The sequence below is a fragment of the Balaenoptera musculus genome, chromosome 2 (genome assembly GCF_009873245.2).
Source record: "Balaenoptera musculus isolate JJ_BM4_2016_0621 chromosome 2, mBalMus1.pri.v3, whole genome shotgun sequence".
NCBI lineage: Eukaryota > Metazoa > Chordata > Mammalia > Artiodactyla > Balaenopteridae > Balaenoptera > Balaenoptera musculus.
In genome coordinates, this window is record NC_045786.1 from 35,120,812 (window position 1) to 35,139,488 (window position 18,677).

At 41.9% G+C, this 18,677-nt stretch overlaps 1 protein-coding gene across 1 annotated transcript in view; it reads left to right on the forward strand.

Moving 5' to 3' along the window:
* Positions 1–18,677, forward strand: part of LOC118890028 (ADAMTS-like protein 3) — a 62,251-nt gene that overhangs the window by 10,085 nt on the left and 33,489 nt on the right. Inside the window, exons 2-3 of the mRNA XM_036842265.1 lie at positions 7,107–7,234; positions 9,377–9,505. Of these exons, the coding sequence (XP_036698160.1) occupies positions 7,123–7,234; positions 9,377–9,505 (241 nt within the window). The 5' untranslated portion in view covers positions 7,107–7,122. The remainder of the gene's footprint in view (positions 1–7,106; positions 7,235–9,376; positions 9,506–18,677) is intronic.

Genomic DNA, 18,677 nt, shown 5'->3' on the forward strand with positions numbered 1-18,677 from the left:
TACCTGTCCCTAGCAGCCTTGCTTTAGAAATTCATTCAGATTAAAATGTAGATAATGAAAATAGGTCAGTATTTGATTTGATACTTTTTAGGGATTACTCTTCTGTGTGCTGGGCACTATAAGGAATAGAGATCTGAATTGAGCATGGTTGTTGACATTTAGAAACTTTACAGTTGAGTTGAGAAAAAAGAGTAATAATAGCCTGAAGAATTAAATAGTCATACGAGAAATAAAAATATGAGATATCACAAGGAGGGGCGAATAATTCACTAGAAAATTAATGGAACAATTAGGGCTTCGAACACTTAGACTAAGCAAGATATCACTGCAGGCTAGTCTGGGAATGCATCACAGACTAGTAAGTATTGATGTATAGAAAGAGGAGGGACATCCTAAAAGCTAGCATGAGATGAGCAAAAAAATCATAAAGCCAGAAAAATAAGAGGGTTATTCAGTGAACATGATGGGGACCAGAGAATTTCAGGATCTGAGAGATTGGTGTATAGTTCTAAAAATGTAGGTGGAGATCAGATTGTGAAGTCTTGGTTGTCAGACTGAGGAGCTTAACGTTTTTCTAGTAGCCACTAAAAATTTTTAGTTCTGCTACCAGATAGGATATAGCAGATGGCAGAAAGCCATTACTTCCACTGAAACAGCTAAAAAAAACACATAAATTTTTTAAATATTTTTTTAATGGAAGCAAAGAACTAAAATTATAGAGACAGAGGAGCCCTTCCTAGATGAGCTGAGATGGCCAACTGTGTACTTCTCTGGGAGCATTTGTCAAGTCTAGGCCAGGGCTGAAGATTAGGGTAGCATCAGCAGCGGAACCCTCCTAGGGGAAGGGAAACCAGTGGAGCACCTGACATGTAGGCCGGTGTGACCAACTGGAATCTGTAAATACCCCAGATGTGTGGCTGGTTTCCCGTGTGGGATGTCTGCTGAGTGATTAGGGGGCATGGTGGGCTAGAGGACTGGGCTAGAAAGAGCCCACAGAAATATCCCACAGTCTCACTTGGGAGCAGCTGCTTAGGGGAGAAAGTCCCACTAGAATGAAGGCTCTACCACAAACACATCACAGGTCTTGTCCTTGAGAAACTTGTAACTAGAGGAAGACTATGTCTAACTGAAGGTGCTGCTGAATGCCAGCCGTGCTCGGTTCCTGACTGGATCAAGGTGACCTGCCCCATATGCTATCTGTGTAACAGGAAAGAGCAAGCTGTCTTCTGTTGAAAATAACATCGATTTTAGTTTCCATGGTTTTCTTACACATGACCTCCAGCATAGAGTAAAACATTATGAGACCTATGAAGAATCAGGAAATATTTAAAGAGGTGATGGTCAAGAAATTTCCAATATTGATGAAGGAATCAGGCTCCAGATTCAAGAAGCTCAACAAACCCCAAAATAAACACAAAGCCACGTCTGGCAACTGTCGTCAAACTTCTGAAAACCAAGTAAAGATAAATTCTTAAAAGTTGTAAGAGCAAAAACTACACATTATTGACAAAAGAAAAATTAGAAATGTACTTCACCAGAAACTATGGAAGCCTGAAGATAATGCAGTGACATTTTAAAGTACTAAAAGGAAATTTCAAACTCAGTGAATCCCAGCATTTTATATGTAGTGAAAATATCCTTCCAAAATAATGCAAATCAAAGATGTTTGTAGGAAAAAAAAAAAAGCAGAGAATTTGTTAGTAGCAGATACATACTACAAAAAGTACTTAAGGAAAGTTCTTCACATTGAAGGAAAATGATTCCAGAGAGAAGCATGAAATGCAGGAAGGAATGAAGCATACAGAAGGGGTAAATAAGTGGGTAAGTGTAAAAGGATATTAATTGTATTAGGTGATTTTATACAAATAATTAAAGTGACAATAATTAGGTGATTTTATACAAATATAGAAGTAAAATATAACAATAGCACAAAAGGCAGAAGGATGTAAATGGAATTAAACTGTTGAAAGCTTCTTCCAGTGTTTTAGAAGTGGTAAAAACATCAATTTAAGTTTGACTAGGACAAAAAGATCCCCTAAGAAGTCAAAAATGCATCTTTATTCTAAAAATACAGAAAGTTATCATTAAAATGCTAATGGAGAAAATGCAATAATAAGAATACCCTTTCTTAATCCAAAAGAAGGAAATAAGGGGTAAGAGAACAAAGAAAATATGGGACCAACCAAAAGCAAATAGCAATATAGTCAACTTATAAATGAAACTACATCAATCCTTACATTAAAAGTAAATGAAATAAATATTACAATTTAAAACTCAAAGATTGATTACTCAAACACTAAAAAGATAGGAAGATATTATGGAAAACTTATACCGATAATTGTTATAAAATGGAGCAATGCCTTGAAAAATACAATTGGCCAAACTGACTCACGAAGGAAAAAATCAGAATAGCCTTATATCTGTTAAAGAAATCGAATGTGTAGAATTTAAGGTGTAACTTAAAACTAGAGCATAAAGAAAATTTGAGCATTTCTAATTTCTGAGTGGGATATAGATGGCTAGACAAAAGTGTTTCCAACCTAACAGGAAGCAGCCAGATAATATACAAAATCATAAATATTCATGAGTACTTCAGGAAACTGAGATCACAGGGGAAATAAAAAACAACAACAAACCTCTAACCTGAAGGAAGAACAGGAAATTATCCTGGGCCCAACCATTAGAGATCTACATCAAGGAGAGGGACAGACGCACTGAGAGAGCCCCACCACTGGGACCCAAGGACACGGGGTTTGCTTAAGATTGGTGGGCTTCCCTGGTGCCGCAGTGGTTAAGAATCTGCCTGCCAAGGCAGGGGACTTGAGTTCGAGCCCTGGTCTGGGAAGATCCCACATGCCGCAGAGCAACTAAGCCCGTGCACCACAGCTACGGAGCCTGCGCTCTAGAGCCTGTGAGCCACAGCTACTGAGCCCGCGTGCCACAACTACTGAAACCCTTGTGCCTAGAGCCAGTGATCTGCAACAAGAGAAGCCACCGCAACGAGAAGCCCACGCACTGCAACAAAGAGTGGCCCCCGCTCGCCGCAATTAAAGCCCGTGCGCAGCAAAGACCCAACGCAGCCAAAACTAAAATAAACAGATAAATAACATTAAAAAAAAAAATGATTGAGCCTGGACCTGGACAACAGAGGAACACCCCCTCCACACACACACACCCACCAGATTACTGAGCACTGAATAACAAGCAACAACAGTGTACCATTGGAGAGACGCAAGGTTACAGGGAGACATTCTCTGAGGTGCAGGTGCAAAGAGAATGCCTAAAGCTGAGGATGGCGCAGAAATTCAGAAAACCAGCCCTCCCTGCCCCCCGCCCCAAAGCACAAGATAATGCCAAAGGAATTTAAAGCCGATGGTACACTGAAGGTAAGCCTAGCAACAACAAAAGCCAAACCTAGCTCAACTACTGATTGAGCTGACTTAACCCCCCTCACTAATGGCCTGGCAAATGAAGATGTATATCCATTTCTGGACATAAATACTATTTATCCCAGTCTCTACTGTGCTACACTCAATATCCAGCTTTCAAATACAAATTATAAATTGCACAAAAAGTAACATTTTATTGAAACACAGCAATGCCATTCATTTACATATTATCTATGGCTGCTTTTATGCTACAGTGTCAGAACTGAGTAGTTGCAACACAGACCATATGGCCCACGAAGCCCTAAATATTTAATTAATGAAAATGAAAAAATACGATATTAAAATCTGTGGGATGTATCTAAAGCAATGCTTAGAGGGAAATTTATAGCATTAAATGTTTGTATTAGAAAAGAAGACAGTCTTAAATCAATAGCTTAAGGGTCCATCTTATGAAACTAGGAAAATGAGCAAATTAAACCCAAAGCAAAGTAGAAGGAAAGAAATAATGAAGAGCAGCAGTCAATGAATCTAAACAGAAAAACAATGAGAAAATTGATGAAACCAAAAGCTGAATCTGTTAAAAGATAATAAAGTTGAATAACCCTAACCACACAGACCAAGAAAAAAAACGGACACTAATTACAGATATCAAGAATGAAAATAAGGATCTCACTATAGACTCTATAGAACCTTATTTTACATTATTGTTTCTTCTATTTTCTTATTCTTATTTTTGATGATTTCATCAGGTTGCTATTCATTCCATGTTTGCCTCAAGAAGGCAAAAATTAAAATTTAGGAAGTAAAATTGACAGGATTGGGAAAAGACTTGAAACAGGGAGAAGGAAGGGAGTGAGGGAAAGAAAATTAGCTGGGTGGAACCTTTACCTGAGATACCAAATTCAAAATAGTGTTTTCTTGTTGATGTGTTTTTTGTGGGGAATATGAGTCTGAGCAAGATGGTGAATTCAGTTGGGGCATACTAAACTTCAATTTACTTCTTGTACATCTGTATAGAGGTGTCTAGTAGTAAGATAGATATGTTGGTTTGGATTTGAAGGGAGGTCTGGAGTGGAGATTCAAGTCTGGGAGTCATCAGCTTACAGGTAGGATTAAAACTGTGAGGCTATATGTCAATGCCACTCTCTCACTTTGTCACAGCTTACCCTACCCCCTCCCCATATCCTCAAGTCCATTCTCTAGTAGGTCTGTGTCTTTTTTCCCATCTTACCCCTAGGTTCTTCACGACCTTTTTTTTTTTTTTCGTTAGATTCCATATATATGTATTAGCATACGGTATTTGTTTTTCTCTTTCTGACTTAACTTCACTCTGTATGACAGACTCTAGGTCCATCTATCTCACTACAAATAACTCAATTTCGTTTCTTTTTATGGCTGAGTAATATTCCATTGTATATATGTGCCACATCTTCTTTATCCTTTGATGATGTGTCAATTGAGAAAGAAAGGATGGAGCCGCCTGACTTTATAAAAATTGGCCCCAATTCCATATGATATTGAAACAATCCTATATGGCTATTAAGAGTTTTTGTTTTTAATGTTTTAAGGGAATTTTTAAAAGATCTATTTTTATTTCCATTTTTTTCTCAAATTTACCTAATTAATTTTTTCAACTTATGTTTAAATTCCTTTACGCAACAAAGGTTCTCACCTTTAGATATATTTTTCTGAATTTCACAAATCTTTTCAACTGAATTCTGAAATGGAATTATGTTTCTGAGAGCCTGTCTCCAATAAGAGGAAACAGCGTGGGCGTGGAGTACGTTTGGACGCCAGCTGAGTAAGAAATCTCAGCTAGGAAGGGAAGGCTGGGGGTGGATTCACTAGGATGATGTCTGTGGAAAGATCAGCCTTGTTATTACTTCAAGTTAAGAATAAGGTTATGCAGCAAAGGCCAAGATCAGATTCCTTAAAGAACTTTCAGCCCACGGACTGCTCCAGGCTGGATACTGGGTGGCACCACCTGGCAGGAAGGTTCACATGTGCTCGACTATTTCTAATCTCAGTGATTTCTCACTGTGCTGTAAAACTGAGGCCAAGAAAACCAAGGAATCATCTGAGAATTGCTGAGTCATACAAACGTATGTACGAAATAATTTAAGAAAACATTTTAGTGTATAAACACTTGTCAAGTAGAGTTATTAGTTATACTTTTGTTCTTAATCAACTATTCCTTAGTAGGGATTTGACAGTGCAAGTCTAGCCCTAGTAATAGCTAGGTCTGCCATATTCCTGTTTTTGTTCTGGGCAATTCAGCTGTTTTGGTTTCTGCCCACCCTTGATTATTTCATTTGTGGGTTGCAGGCGAGCTTGCATCTTCCTAGTACATTTATTCTCTACCATTATTCTGTTCTGTTGTAATCATTCATGCATTTAGTCATTGAATGTTTTTGAAAACTTGCTGTATACAAGGCACTGTGCTAAGCATAGAAAACGCACAGCTGTGAATAAGATTTGGTCCCTGCTCTTGACAAGATCACAGTCTGGTGGAAATAAAAAGATATTTTATAAATATCTTTTTAAATATATGAACCAGAGCAGAAGGAGCCCAGAGGGGGCAGAAGATAACTCTAGGAGTATTGGGGAAAGCTTTACCGGGGAAATTACATTGGCTCCAGGACTCAGTGGGTAAGTCAGAGTTTGCCTGGAGTGGGGAAGGGCATTCCAAGTAAAGTGAACAACGTATGCAAAAGCTCGGGGTGATGACAGATCATGGAATGTCCTGGAACCTGTTAGAGGTTCATTATGGCTGGAGCATAGGATGAGCGAGCAACATGAAGTGACAGGAAATGAAGTGGCCCCGTTCAGTTCATGAAGCAACATGGTATTTAGTGATCAGAACAGTCCCTATTGCTAAGATCTGTAAAGTGCGAAGGGGCAGGGAAAAAAATAGTATATGGACCACTGATCCAGACAACCTATTAGCAACTTCAAGTCATTAAGAAAAAATTAAAATAAAATTAAAGCAGAACAGGTACTCTTTCTCATTCCCTGAATAATTATCTCACCTGTGAGGATACACCTGCCCAACTCTGATTCTCCAAGTGGTATTTACATGCAGGTGTTTATGAACATCAAGTGGTATTTACATGCAGGTATAATATTGGGAAGCCATAAGGAACTCACACAGTGTAGTCCTGATTCTTAACAGCATGGTCAAAATCCAATATAATGCAGCTTGAGCTTTGTTACCTCCACTGACTTTTTCATACCGTGATAGTGAGATAATAACCATTGCCAGGCAGCAGTAGCTAAAGGTCCACTCACTTCCAGCGTGAAAATCTGAAATGAAAAGTCCACATGTGCAGTTTGTTCGGAAGGATCGGGGCAGAAAATGAGGGCTTAACATCTGGCAAATTAAGGTTTGCTCATTTGTCTTTTTTAAAACGTGGTAGATTAAGCATTGAGTCCATCCAGAAAAGTCTGTTCTCATGCAAAGTGAGATAGGATGATAGGATCTCCAAGCACAGTCCAGCTCTACTATTTCACTAAGTTTCAGCCGAGATGAAGGACTTTTCCACCCTCTAGTCTATATAATTGTCCACTTATAGGCAGGTAGCTTGACAACATCATCTTCTGGGATCCTTGCCAGCCCAAGGTCAATCATTTTGCTGTCTTCATTCTCTGTGATTTGCTGTGGTTCTAGAACAGTTCATTGTGTTACACGAGTGCATCCTCTTTCTGACTGTTCTACAGAGTCATTGTGGATGGAATGGGGGAAATACAGATACAGAAACCTACAAAGAAAGAACAAGGAATATATGGATGTTCTGTCGCTAATCATCTCGGTTCGGACGTGGAAAGTTCTTCTGTGCTGTATGCAGGTAATAATGCCCATTGTTGAAACCTGGAATGCCTGGGTTTTGTTTTGTTTTGAACATTAAACTCTGGAGCAGCAGTTTTCACACTTCATGCAGCAGAATAACCGGGGGGGTGGGGTTAAAACACAAATCTCTAGACCCCATTCCCAGAGGTTCCGACACAGCAGGCTTGGGATGGAGTCTGAGAATGTGCATATTTGACATGTCCCCAGGTTATGCCAGTGCTGCTGGCCTGAGGACCACACTTGGAAAACAGCTGCTCTAGAGTTTGCTTTCTAAGAATTGGGAATTAATGAGACAGGGTTTAATCGGCAGTGTTGATAGTATGGACTTTTCATTTTTAAAGCGCCACCAGCCGGTGAAAGAGAGTAATTATCCTTTAAAGGTTGATGTATACCTCGCAATGGCATACCCCCCAATCCTTAGAAACACTTTCAGGAAATTGTCATCGTAAATTAGTGTAAATTGTCCCAGGGTGTAGACAAAGCCACTTTAATATTAAAGTGTGCTTTTTTTATGAAGGAACATTTTTAGGTGACAGAGTTGTAAGCAATGCTTCCTTGTGTCAGGCTCATGTTCTGGGATTAAAACTAAAATAAGAAAGTTATCCTCCAGCTCTCTGCTCTGTGGTTTCTGGTATCTATGGCTCAAATAAACTAAGGTGAGGAGAAAGACAATATCAGGGATTGCAACCCAGCATTTAGACAACTAAGCATTGATGTAGCCAGTTCATCACTTCTCTAAATAGAGGAGGTTGGACCAGTTGATTTTAAAAGCTCCTTGAATGTGCAAGGCTTGATGCTAAGTCCCTCTCCTGGCTGCATTCCCAAGGTAGGGCCTTCAGGCCTTGATTTTCTGTGCCTTGATCCTCCTGGACTGTTCTCTCCTGTGAGCATCAGCTCTTTTCCAGAAAACCTCAGTTCCAGGGTTCTGGAATTGCTGGGAGGAATAGAAGTCTCTCTTGCAGCTCACGGATTTCCCCGTAAGTCCATCCCAAAACAGCTCAGATTCATGGGAGAGCTGGTGCAAGGTCCTCAGGGGCCAGAGGACATAGGACAATGACAGCCCTTTCCCAGCCCAAGAGTTCCTATCTTTTCAATTCTCAGGATAGCATTTCAGTGCCCCAAGCACTCCAGGAGCAAATGGAACATTTTGTCACCCAAACATGGTCATTCCCAAGTTCTCTTCTCCAGAATACATGGTTACCAAACACCAAAATGTTGTTATTCTTTCATGTCCTATGCATTGGTGATAAAACAGATTAAAGTAATACGACGTGGCCTCTCCCTCCAAGAGCTTACCTGCTAATGGGGTGGAGGAGGGAAACCAACCATGGCGATAGTTCTGCAGTAGAGGAATGTGGCCTTCCCTGACCCCCACATGCTCCTGAGAGACACCTGGGCAACCAGCACCTTTCTCTACCTCAACAGCCATCACCCTGTAATGATAATGGTGTCTCCCACCAGTCCATGAGTTGCTTGAGGGCAAGAATGGTTCTTTCCCAACTTCATATTCCCATTGTCCAGCCCAGGCACAAAGTATGTTTCCTGAGTGAGTTCATAAATGAATCTGGTAAAAGTACATGGTTCTTAAAATCCAGGAAAATAAAAGTCTGTGAATGAATTCCTGATTCTTTATGACCTTGTTTTTATTATTCATCTTTTCCATGCAAGTGTTACGCAGGTTTGTTTCAAATTTTTCTTCCAGGAAAAGAGTCAGGTGGTCCCAAGCCCTCGTGTGTTTTGGTCCTGCTTTAACTCATCCAAGGCTGCACTGCAGAGATGTTATTCCTGCCGTGCCATGTCTTGTTTGCATGAACTTCTGAATTCCTTCTTTTTCAAAGTATCAAAGAGGACTTTATCCTCAATTTTGGTTATAAAACCAAACTATCCTCACAGTCTGTATATGGTTGTTGCAACGCCTCTTTGTAGATACCTCTTTGAATGCATCCATCTGTCCATCCATCCCCTGAGCACCTCCAGGCTGTGGATGTGCAAGTCCCCATGGGGCACCACAAGGGATACGGAGAGAGCCAGGACCCCGCCCCTGCTCTCAAAGAACTCAGCAAATCTTAGCAAATGCGGCACGGTTTACTCAGAGCAAAAGCCTGAACCTAACATAGTTTCCTGCTCCGTTTGAATTAAGAGGCACCTGTTATCTTGTCTATTGGAAGAAATATCACCAGACCGGAGCACAGCCATCTCTCCGTCGTGATTGGAGGCATCGTGGAAGCACCCCAGCGAGCAAACGTGACCATCCAATGTCCTGTAAAAGGTGAGCGTGGTCATTTCCAGTGGGAGAGCACAAGGCCAGCCCAGTGTGGCCGGGAGTCACCAGCTGGCATTTTGGTAGCTCAGACAGCCCTACAAGCTTAAAAATCTGATTTTCCAGCACCCGACAGAGGATCTATCTCTCAAGGGTGAGCTGACAGCAGCTCATGAGACCAGTGTGTAAAACAGAATGCAGTTTAATCATTCTCATTGAGGACTATGAGGACATGTACAGGACCTGCCCTGTACACTGGCATGCTCATATTGGCAAGACCAGAACACCCTGTCCCGGTGGGCAGATCTGCACAAAAGGCCAGCTTCTAGCAGGTGATTGCTTGGTGAGTATGGAGTCAGAGCAAGGAGGTTTGTTGGAAATCATTAGCTGTGTCCTCCAGCTGGACCAAGGCTGTGCTAGGCAAGGCCAGGTCGGAGAGTGGGAATGTCAGGGTCCCGTGGCCTAGACTGTCTGTCCTGGACTGTCCTTGGGTGAGCATCACCAGTCTGTGCCTCAGTGGCTCTTTCTGCTTTGTTTACAACAGCAGCTAAACCTTCTTTCTAACTGACTCATTCTTTCTTTAATAGAAATGCCATTTTCAGTCTGACGTTGTCTTAATCTAGGGCCATTCTGTCTCTTTAAGCCATGGATTCTTAAGTCTTACCCCGGGCCCATGCATGCCCCAACTGAGATTAATATTATATGCTGTACACACATACGTTTTATGGGGGCCAGGAGGCCTGTGTCAATAGCTTTGGTCAGTTTCTCAGAGAGACTTATAAACTCCTCAAAATTAAGATCTACTATGTTCGGGTGACCTTGCGTGTGCCTGTCATTTACTATGCGTTGATTTAATTCTCTGGGCAACTGTATTTGCCTGGTTTCCTAGTTCTAACGGGGTACCTGTAGTTGCAGCCACTTAAGATGAATCTTGCCGAGGCCAGAGAGCCCAGGGTAACTGGAGGAGCCCTTACGGCTGGTCTCGGTACCAGAGTAAAGGTGCACGTAATGACAGGATCCTAGGACACAGCCATCCAGCTATAAGGCTCTCCCTCCCTGTCATTGTCAGTTAGTTAACCTGCCATGTTTCCAGAGCTGCACCTTTGGCTTCACAAGCAGTGGAAAGTTGCTAACCCCCAAGGTATTATTTTTCACCCCTTGGAAGTCCCTGCAATGTTTGGCCTACACAGACTTTTGAAAAATCCCTCCAGCCTCCCAACTGACTCCACCCACAAATATGTGAGTTTTCTGGCAAAACACACCTACCATCACAGAACGGGCGGCGTTCTCTGGCTGCAGCAAGGAGAGAAGCAGAACGGAACTCTGTAGTTGCCAAGCCACAAATGTCTAGAGTTTCTACGGCTCTACACCTGCAGAGGATTCTGCAAAATGGATCTGACTTCTATTAAGAGACACCTCAGCTTCTAACATTATTTCTAAATTTCCTACTTCCCCACAATAGTTTACAATTAGGCTTTTGGGGGGATGAGCCATTGAAAGGACTGTGGTGTACTGTTTGCTGTCGTAAGTCAGGGACTGGATTCAGTGGAAACTGTTTTCGTGAGTGAAGCCTCCAGCTAAGACCATTAATCTTGTCTTGGTTTATTCTTCGGCCAGGCCCTGTCAGCGTGTGTGCCGTCTCTGACCACTCCTTGACTCTTGCAGTCCCTTGGACCCTGTGCTGTGCCCCCTCGGGCCCGCGATGCAGATCGGTGTTGGCAGTCTTCCTCTGCCTCTTCCCTCCCCCTCCCAACCCCCCTTTCAGCTCTTACTAGGAATGGGCCCATTTGGTCTTGCTTTACCTGGCAGTCATCCCCTATGGCCTGCACCCCAGGAACTCATCAGGAGGTCTTTCCTTTTCAAAATAAACACCTCATTTTGAGTTATGTGCCATTTTAAATAAGCCTGCAGTGAACTTACTGTGTTTTCTTATGGGCAGAAGTCATAGCTAACTTTGCTTTTTATGGAGATTCATCTTTTTAAGTGAAGATGAAGTATTGATGAAGTTGATGAAGTGTCGGAAGACTTGGATTTTACAGACAGATCCGTCACTAGCTAGTATATGACCATAGGTGAGTCCCGTGTCCGTCCTACTCTCATCTCTAAAATAGGAAATACACTATATTAGTGGAAGAAGGGACCTAGGTTATCATCTAACTCAGCCCCATTTGATAGAGGAGGGCATTATAACATTTACAAACTTGAATACTGCTTTCCAAAATTACATTTTCATATTGCAAACTGAGATTAGATTATTACTGTCAGTCAGTGGAATGTATCAGTTTTTCTCTTATTTTTCAGTTACCCTTAAAATATTTTCTACTAATCAGAGTGAGCTTATCTATTCATACCTTTTAGACAGGTTCATAGTTCTTTGTTATACCCAAATATGTTTTATTTGACGCATGTGGTATAGATATCAATAGTGATTGTCCCTAGTCACTCTTATATGATATTTCTAATCATGATATTAAGTAATAGAACCTGAGAATCTGCATTTCTAAGGGTTAAGAGTTCTAAGTTATTTGCGAGAGTTATTTGTCTTATTCTTTAAAAAAAAAAGTTTCTTCTAAAAATGAGAGGGGTGGGGAGTTTAAACTGTACCCTCCTGCCACCTTCTGGTAAGAAAGGAAAGCTTGTCTGAGGAAAATGACCAGTAAATATCAAGAGCTGCATATTTTATTTTTTCATGTGTTAATGCTTAGCAAGAACATTATTTATCCTATAATTTCGTGTTAGGTGTGTATTGGGTTGCTTGTTTTTCTTATTCCTTAAGCTCATTAGAGGTGCAGCTGATCTGAGTCTCTGCTCTAAAGTGTTCTTGTGTGTTGGGCTCCTCTTTAGTCTCCAAGAAACTCTTTTGGCCCACAGGTTGGAATGGAGTTAAGCTAGGAAGATGCTTTGGAAAACAGTTTGGCAGTTTCCGTAAAAGTTAAACATATGACCCAACAATTCCACTCCTAGTTATATACCCAAGACAAATGAAAACATATGTTCACACAAGAACTTGTACCCAAATGCTCATAGCAACTTTATTTTTAACAGCCAAAAGGTGGAAACAACTTAAATATCCATCAGCTAATGAATGGATAAAGAAATTGTAGTATATCCATACAATGGGATTTTATTTGGTCATAAAAAGGAATTAAATATTGATACATGCTAAAACATGGATGAATCTTTAAAAATGATGGTAAGTGAAAGAAGCCAGACACAAAAGATCACACAGTGTATGATTACATTTCCATGAAATGTCTAGAGTAGGCACATCCATAGCGACCGATTAAAGGCTGCCAGTGGCTAAGAGGAGAGGAAAATGCAAGAGAATGGAGAGTAATGACTAATAGGCACGGGTGTCTTTTTGCGGTGATGAAAATGTTCTGGAATTAGATAGTACTGATGGCTGCACAACTTTATGAATACACTAAAAAAAAAACATCGAATTATATACTTTGAGAGGGTGAATTTTATAGTATTTAAATTATATCTCATTAAAATCATAATCATAATCCTCACAATATACTTGCATGTAAAGTTAAAACTTACGGCACAATCATATATTTTATTTATGAATGTATGACTGTATGGCAAAAATATACAAACATTCATGGGAAGGACATATACCAATGTCAGGATTGTTGGTACTCCTGGGAGAGAAAAGAAGAAAGCAAAGTTTAGGGACAGAACTTTAGCTGTAGGTGTAATGCTCTATTGCTTAAACAAGAACTAAAGCAAATAAGGCAAATTGCTTTCTAGAAAGTCTAAACTGACTAGCGATATAGATTTAAGCCCTACACCTCTGTCATTTCTGAGTTCCCCATTGATAGGAGAGGATGGGGGAATAAGTAGGTAGAAGGTACAAAGTTGAGTGCACACAGTGTGTGTACAAGCAGATGGTGGGAAGCAAGGGTGTAACCAGGTAGCAGCAGGGTGCTTGGTGCTCCATGAGATGAATAGAGAGAAGGTAAGCCATTCATACCTAAGAGATGCTGGTCAGTTTCAGAAGAAACGTATTACATAAATTTAAAAGTATCTTCTTAATCCAGAGACTTTTTTAGGCTTAAGATGCTGTGAAATATACCTAGAGTTTTGTTGATGTCTAACTGAATTATTAGCTTTCTTTACTGGCTTTAATGATTTCCCTTACAGGGGAGGACTTTGAGAAAATTTTTGTGGTGCAGCAAGTTTATATGCTTAAATTCCTGAACACAGCCTCATGTGTCTGACAATTATTTTCCTCCGACAACTACTGGTTGACATTATGCAGTGTGGAATTCAGTCGCAGTGATTTAACATCTTTAAGTCACAAATCCCTTTGACCACCCCCCACCCCCCGCAAAAAACTCTCTCCAGAAAAATACATTTACCCACAACATTTTTCATATAACTTTCAGAATACTTAAAGAGAAAACCTGAGGATAATCTGCTTCCTCTTGTTTTATGAACCGAACATTTTAGTGCTTTTGACCATATTCTAAATTAAAGCTAATTTATTTTGCTTCATCTCTAGTTTTTGAAATGTATCCCCTCTTCTGTACTATGTTTATCTCTTATTTACACCATATACAATCCTTGAAATAGCTAATATGTTTTAAAGTATGTTTAAAACCTCTTCTGCCACTCAAAAAGCCGACCCCCCTCCCTTGTTTTCCCTACTTCTGCCTATGATACAGAAATTTTCCCATCATTCTCCTCTCTGAACCCTATATTCAATCAAACAATCACAGATGGTTGGAAATTCCATCCATCTTTGCATCCATTTAGCAAGCATTCACTAAGCATCTACTAAGCCCAGTCTAGTTCCTTAGTGTACAGAGATGAATAAGAGCTTGTTTTTGCAGATATATAGACACAGAAACTATGACATAGCAAATGCAAAAGTATAAGTGCTTATGAAGACACACGGAGGAGAGAAGAGTTAAGGCTCCCAAAGGATCGGAGAAGGTTGACAGAAGAGATAACACTATAACCAGGCCACTTGGAACAAAAAGGAAGGCCATTTTTGTTGAAACAGCATATATGCAAAAGCACAGAAACATGAGAGCTCCTGGCTTATTTGCAAAACCATAAGCAGATCCACGTGACTTAAAGCAGAGGGTGTGAGGGAGAGTGGGAAGAGGTGGGTTTGGAAGTATACATTGGGACCAGATTGTGAAGGGCTTTTAATGTCACGCTAAAACCTTTGGACTTCCTTTTATTGGAGGCAGGGAGGCAAAAATTTTTTGTTTTTATTTTTTGGCTCGGCTGCGCAGCACGTGGGATCTTAGTTCCCTGACCAGGGATCAAATCCGCACCCCCTGCATTGGAAGCGCGGAGTCTTAACCACTGGATCGCCAAGGAAGTCCAAGAAAATGTTTTAAGTAAGTATATGGGTGGGTTCCCATTCGGTGTTCCAGCGAACGATTCATGTCCTGACATTCTCATGGGCCTCAAAGTTGGGGAGAAGAGAAAGCTGCCAGGAAAGCCATGTGGAAACCAGGTAACTCATGAAGTCGCCATCGCCTGGTCATTGTTGGAATGTGGAGCCCCACTCAAGATAATTAAATTTAAGGATCCAGGTTAGCCTCTGTGAGCATCCCAAGGGAGCAGCAATATAAACACAGTTTAGAGCTAAAGATGTGAATCATCGTTATCATAATTGTTAATTGAGGATCAGGGACACATCCTCCCCAGGCTAGGGCTGGGACGTTGGCACAGAGGTAAGTCAACATGGAGAGAAACCACATTAGCAAAGAGCTAAGGATTATATATGCTGACAGGCAGCATCTCAATAAGAAACATACTGAAAGACCATCAACACTCATCACCCCAGATAACAATAACTTGAGTACCTAGTATGTGTCAGCTTGAATAGGCTATGAGGTGGATATTATCATTATCTTTGTGTTGCTAAAGAGTAAACATGCTCAGGGATGTGCGATTACTTTTTTTTTTTTTTTAAGATTTTTTTGTTTTTTGACGTGGACCATTTTTAAAGTCTTTATTGAATTTGTTACAATATTGCTTCTGTTTTATGTTTCGGTTTTTTGGCTGCGAGGCATGTGAGATCTTAGCTCCCTGACCAGGGATCGAACCCACCCCCCCTGCATTGGAAGGAGAAACCTTAACCACTGGACCGCCAGCAAAGTCCCTACGTGCAGTTACTTACCCTTGTGTATATATGTAACGAGTGTGGGAGCTAAGATTTAATCCCAAGTCTGTGTGACTCCAAAGGAACTGGAGGGAGAAGGAGGCTCTGGGCTTGAGACAGCAGAATGGGGACCCAGGTGGTCTAATCAGAGAGGAGAGTGTCAAAGCAGAGGTCTGAGGCAGGACTTAGGATGTGCTGCAGCTTAGGGACAAGGTTTCAGAGGCTCAGGTATGAGCAGCAGCCAGGGCCCACTGGAGAACTGTCCCATGGTGGGAGGTCTAGGATCCAAGCAGAGTCCACGGAGAGGCTGGCCTCTCACCAGCCTGCAGGATGCCAGCCAGTGTTAGGCCAGAGGTCTACCTGAGTGTGCCCCCTCTGTCCCCAGGAGGATTGAGGCCCCACCTTGATGCATGCCTCGCCCATCACTGCTGTAGCAGGAAAGGAACATGGCGAGTCATGCACCGTGCAGTAATGACTCCCCACTGCCTCACCTAACCCTTGATATACTTGCCCCAGGCCTCTTTGTACTCATACTTGGATTATGTAAAGCAATTGTCTGTTCTTTGAAGATCCTCTGAAGATTCTGAATGCTCCTTGGAACATGATTTTCTTCTCCTTTGATCCATCTCAATCTCCCAATTGGAGGAAACATGAATCTCTACAGAGTCAAGAAGTAGAAGGAAATGCTGGCATAAGGTAGCTAGATGTGCAGAATGAAAAACAGAAAGGGCTATTCAAGCACCTATCAAATTTCATACTTATTGCAAAAAGCCATGTGCTTGGGCTTCTGTGTCTGCAGAGACTGAGTCCCAACATGCCTTTTTTTTTTTTAACTGTTTTTTTTTAAATTAATTAATTAATTTATTTATTTATTTATTTTTGGCTGTGTTGGGTCTTCTTTTCTGTGCGAGGGCTTTCTCTAGTTGCGGCGAGCGGGGACCACTCTTCTTCGCGGTGCGCGGGCCTCTCACTATTGCGGCCTCTCTTGTTGCAGAGCACAGGCTCCAGACGCGCAGGCTCAGTAGTTGTGGCTCACGGGCCTTGTTGCTCCGCGGCATGTGGGATCTTCCCAGACCAGGGCTCGAACCCGTGTCCCCTGCATTAGCAGGCAGATTCTCAACGACTGCACCACCAGGGAAGCCCCCCACCATCTCTTGAAGCATTCAGACCACAGCTCTCGTGGGCCAGTCCTGTCATCAGCAACACTTCTTTCCTCCCCAAATATCTATTCCCCACTCGTGTCGTCAGTTGCACCAATATGTTTCCCTGCCCTGAAAACTTCACAGACACCCAGCCCCGTGTTAAACTTCACCCCTTCACATTGTAAAATCAGCTGACCCACAAGGCCTTTTATCATGTAATTTCACGTTGTGCCCATTTATTCTCTGTCCTCCAAATAAGCATGCACCTTTCTTCTATGCACCATAAATAGACCAGTGGAGAAACCGAGTTTCAAACTGTAGGTTCCATGGAGCCTTGTCAGGGACCCCGAACTTATCTTTCAACCCTACCTACCCTCTCCCACAGCATACAGTACAACTAAGAGACCTCCACGTTTCTGCAGTTTTGTGAATTGGACTTCCTTATATATATATTAAAAAAAAAATTAAGAATCGGTTCTGCTACTGTTTGAAAGCCACTGGTTAGAACACTAGCATAGGGCTTATGACTCCCAAACTAATGTATAAGCTCTCTGCCATGATAGGTTTTACCCCCATGGTTTTTTCATTACCACAGTTCTGATACGAAGACACATTAAGCCCACCTAAATTGTAATGACTTGGTCCTGGGGGCACCTGCTGGATACTGATCCTGTAGGCAGGGTTCCTCCTGGGCTCCTCCTCTTTGCTTTCCGACTTCAGGTCTTCTCCTGGTGATCTTCTGAAGCTCAGGCTTCTAATGTGACAAGTTGCTTCACTCCCCCGGGTCTCTGAGTGGTGCCTTGGGCGGGCCCTGTGTCCTCCTGGCTCCTCAGATGCTGTCGGAACGGAAACTAGAGTGGTCGTTGCTGAGCTCCCCAGACCTGTCTGAGATCTGCTAGGGAGCAGTTGGGGAGCTTTTCTTTAAAGGCAGTAAGAGGCAACGCCTCAAACCAATCGTATCTGCTTATCTTGTTAGAAAGGCCCTACTTACTCTCTGCCCCCCAGAGGTCTCACCTTTAGCTCTTTTATGCTCTGAGATCCCCTGGACATGGATGGAAAGCTCAGGATAGCTGTGGAGGCTGGAGGAATCCTTCTCATGTTAAACACACAGAACCATCAGAAGCCCTCGGATGACTTGTTTGTCCACGTTCACTCCTCTGCCCTAATTGCGCCTTCCTAGAGAGAGAGCAGGGTGCACAGGACCCACAGAAGGTGGGGACTTGAGGAGAGGAAATTTAGTTGGAATTCAAACTCCAGAAATTTTAAAAAGCTTCTCAGTACAGCCTGAAAAAGGCATTCAGGAACTATTGATGTTAGAAAAACAGTCACTGTGAGGAGAACACCCCACATTAGGGTGCGATAACAGAGGACCAGAATAGAATTTCAGCATCTTTAGTAACATCCCAATTTAGGAGCCCCTCTGTTTCTTCTTATTTTTCATTCATTTATTCCCGCTAGTTATGTATTTGATAATTGAACACCCATGTGTTCATTTTCATGACTGACAGACAATCTGCTCAAGCCATTTTATTACCATGGATAGTGTCAGTTCAGGCCTGGACATCACCTCCGACCCCACCCCACCCTGCCCTGAGAGAGTCTGATTTAATTTGTCTGTGGTATGGCCTGAGAATCAAGGTTTTTTAAAGCTCCCGAGAAGATTCTAATGTGTAGCCCAGGTTAAGGTGAAGAGCCAGTGCTTTAGCCAGTAAGTGGGGCCAAAGTGTCTCCTGGAACTTATCTCAAATGTTATCTCAAAATGAGAGACTCTCCCTCAGGAAACAGTGGGTAACAAGGAGTGAACCAGAAACTAGGGTTAAATGGCAGGGCCGGGGCCATGCTCTGGGCTCATTCTGAAGGTGGAATAGGCATGTCAGCATGTTCAAAGGTCCACAAAGGAGGAATCAGC